Source organism: Equus przewalskii, unplaced genomic scaffold (genome assembly GCF_037783145.1).
Source record: "Equus przewalskii isolate Varuska unplaced genomic scaffold, EquPr2 contig_452, whole genome shotgun sequence".
Lineage (NCBI taxonomy): Eukaryota > Metazoa > Chordata > Mammalia > Perissodactyla > Equidae > Equus > Equus przewalskii.
Window position 1 is genome coordinate 570,212 of NW_027227607.1, and position 3,480 is coordinate 573,691.

The 3,480-nt window shown below is 35.8% G+C and overlaps 1 protein-coding gene across 1 annotated transcript; it reads right to left on the minus strand.

Annotated features, from left to right (window-relative positions):
• Positions 1-2,118: 2,118 nt before the first annotated feature.
• LOC103541881 (olfactory receptor 8J3-like) lies at positions 2,119-3,057 on the minus strand. Its single transcript, XM_008508796.2, has one exon. The coding sequence runs from the start codon at positions 3,055-3,057 to the stop codon at positions 2,119-2,121; it is 939 nt and encodes a 312-aa protein (XP_008507018.2).
• Positions 3,058-3,480: the final 423 nt, after the last annotated feature.

Here is a 3,480-nt window from a genome sequence, read left to right on the forward strand (position 1 = left end):
TGAGAGAAAGATATCAGGAAAAATGTGTAAGACAGACAATTCAGCAATGCCTGCCACCTCAGTCAACCAGAGGAGTATGCTGATTAGGATTACATTTATGATTAATTTGAGAACAAAAAAACTCTGTGAAAGGTAAATATATATATATATGTGCGTTTATATATATATATATATACAAACACATATATATATAAATAATTTTAAAAGACCATATTTCCACCACAATATCATAATTATACCCATGAGAAGATGCAAGCCTAGAGAGAAAAAATAATAAATTTCCAAAATGTCATTCATGTCATGTGGTTCTATCAGGGGTCAAATTCATGCTTCCTGATGGCTGAATCTGTTCATTTGTCATTCTTCTCCCAAATAAAGAGACTCAGGTGTTTGCACTAAATAAAATACTAGAATAGGCTATATATATTGGTGCACTTTTCAGATGTTTAGTTTTGAATTAAAAGTCCATTTAGTGATAATGAAGAAAAGCTGGGCATGCCATAGTAAGACTCAGACACCAGAATGATTTGATGAATATCAGATTTATTTTCTTGTTGTTTTTAATAAACTAAATTACGTCCTTTGTTCAGACTTTCTTATTTTTTACCCAAGGACCTTTTTCTAACCCAGGATCACATCCAGGAGAGAACGTGACATTTGGTCCTCATGTTTCCTTAGTCTCCTCTTGGCTGTCACAGTTTCTCAGATTTTTCTTGCTTTTTAATGACCCTGACATTTTTCAGGAGTACTGATCAAGTGTTTTCTAAAATATCCCTCAATTGGGCTTTTTCTGATGTTTTTCTCATGATTAGACTGGGGTATTGAGGTTTGGGGAGGAAAACCATGGATAATAATTCACTTATAAAATTCTACTTTGTTACTCAAATTGTCTGGCTTAGGCCATTGGAAACATGTTCATTCGGCTCATGTGTTATTTTGACATACACTATCACTGTTTCTCTTTCTTTCTTTTTATTCCTTCTTTCTTTGCTTCCTTGCTTCCTTGCTTCTTTCCTTCCTTTCTTTCTTTCTCTCTCTTTTGTCCTTCCTTCCTTCCTCTTCTTTTCCTTTCTTCCTCTCTTTCTTTCTAAGTACTTTCTTAATTTCAGACGCTGTAATATGCTCTTTTCTCATCATATAAATTTCTCACACAGTCCTAGTAGTCAAATTTCACAGGAGCCCTGGTTCCTTATACTGAAAAATGTTATAGGATTCTAATATCTGGGCAGCACATGTGCTTGTTACTAGTGAAATGCTCACAAGATTCTAGACCTTCTCAGCTTACAGAGAAATGAAATACACTGCCTATCCTAACTTCTGTGGCTATACATATCTATAACTATTTTTGTTTACAACCCACAGTATCTATAGTATGCTGAGCATGAGTTCATGCTTCTGTATGTGACACTTATCCATTATCATATGGATCATCCTGGTTTCTTTTCTTTGTCTTTTGTAACCTCCTACCCCAACAATGAGAAACCTGCCCCCACTATTTTTCACCCATTTACTTAGTTGCTTAATTCCAGTATACATGTTCCAGAATTGTTAAATCATGTCCACATGGGAACTAACTTTATAACTAGAGTATAGTACCACATGTAGTTACTTTGCCTTTAGTTTTACATACTCCATTCATTTCCATTATTACTAGGTCAGCACCTTTTGTCCCACCCCTTCATGGAAATTGTTTCATGTATTTTTAATACAGTAGATAGTTTTGTCACTTTCTGTGTTTGATTTTAGGGTCCTCTGATCTCTTAAATGATTTATTTTAACATTTTCATTCACTAAGATTTATACTTTCACCTATAAATCTTATGTTTTTTTTGACATATATCGCTCCAGATACCTGGAAATATCATTTTCAATCTATCCACCAGTGTACTACTTGGCGAAATTAGTGAATAATACTTTCTTTCTATATTAACCTCATAACACCAAGGCCTTCAGTTTATTTTTTAAATCACTGCTTCCTAAATTTTCACCCCTTTTATTCCCAAGATTATGACATTCTTGTAAACCTCTAAGTCAGCCACCTAATCTTTGCTTTCTCTGACATAATGGCAGCCTCTCTTAATGCTCTCTTCATTTAACAATAGAGTTCTAAAATCATATTTATTTAAAAGAACATGGATTTGTCAGAAATCTCTTTAAGGCTGCCTTCACATCCTTATTCCACAGGCTGTAGATGATGGGATTCAGCATGGGGATCACCAGTGTATAAAACACAGAAGCCATTTTATCAGTATCCATTGAATGGTTAGTTTGAGGCTGCGCATACATGAATAGTAGTGTCCCATAGAAAACTGTGACTGCCATCATATGTGAAGTACATGTGGAAAAGCCTTTTTTTCTTCCTTCTGAGGGACGTATCCTTAGAATGGACAAGACGATGTTGGAATAGGATATGAGAACTACAGTCATGGAAAAAACCAAATTTGTAGCTGCAGATATAAACACTACTGTTTCTGGAAAGTAAGTATCTGAGCAGGACAATGCTAACAGAGGGACAGTATCACAGAAATAATGATTGATGACATTGGAAGAGCAATAAGACACAGAGAATACAGAAGATGAAGTCACAACAGCTGTGGAAAAGCTATAGAGGTACGTGAGGGATACCAGCAGAAGGCAGATCTGACGAGATACAACCACCATGTAGAGCAGGGGATTGCAGATGGCCACATAGCGGTCATAGGCCATCACAGCTAACATGAAGACCTCAGCTACAATGAAAACCAAGAACAACCCCAGTTGGGTGGCACATTCATAGTAGAATGTGGTTTTCTTCTTTACTAAAAAATTGATTAGCATTTTAGGGGCAATGACTGTAGAATTACCAAAATTTATGATAGCTAAATGTCGGAGGAAGAAATACATGGGGGTCTGAAGTTGAAAGTCAATACTGGTGAGAGTGATGATGCTCAGGTTCCCTGCCACAGTCAGTCCATAGATGACCAGGTAAACAAAGAAGAGTGGAATCTGGAGGTCTGGACGGTCTGAGACACCTGTGAGAATAAACTCCGTGACCTGGGTGAAATTTCCAGGAGCCATGTAAGAGTTTATAAATTCATCTATTTGTGGAAGAAAAGAAGTGGTTACAAATTTTAAGGCATTTTTTCTAGGCCTGCTTTTAGATGGCAAGGAATATTACTTGAGTGAGATTTTCTGCAATCATGTATTAATCTAACTCAGTTATTAAACTCAGGGATCTAGATCAAATAAAAAATGTGCAATCATTTGGTAAAGAGAACAAGCAAGTAAGGTAAATTAAATAGATGATTCAGCATCATGCATATTTTACGGATTTGCTTCCTCACAATTTTGTTAAATTATGAATATCTTATTAGCTTGCAAACAATGGAAGCCATGATTCAATTCCTATGTCTCGTGCATGCAGTATGAGAATGGTTTCAGAAATTGTATGGTCCAACTAATTCTGTGTTGCTGTGTGATTTCTTAATCTGAGATTTCTTG

Excerpts from the sequence above, each read along its gene's own strand:
- LOC103541881 (XM_008508796.2), bottom strand. The coding sequence starts at position 3,057 with ATGGCTCCTGGAAATTTCACCCAGGTCACGGAGTTTATTCTCACAGGT.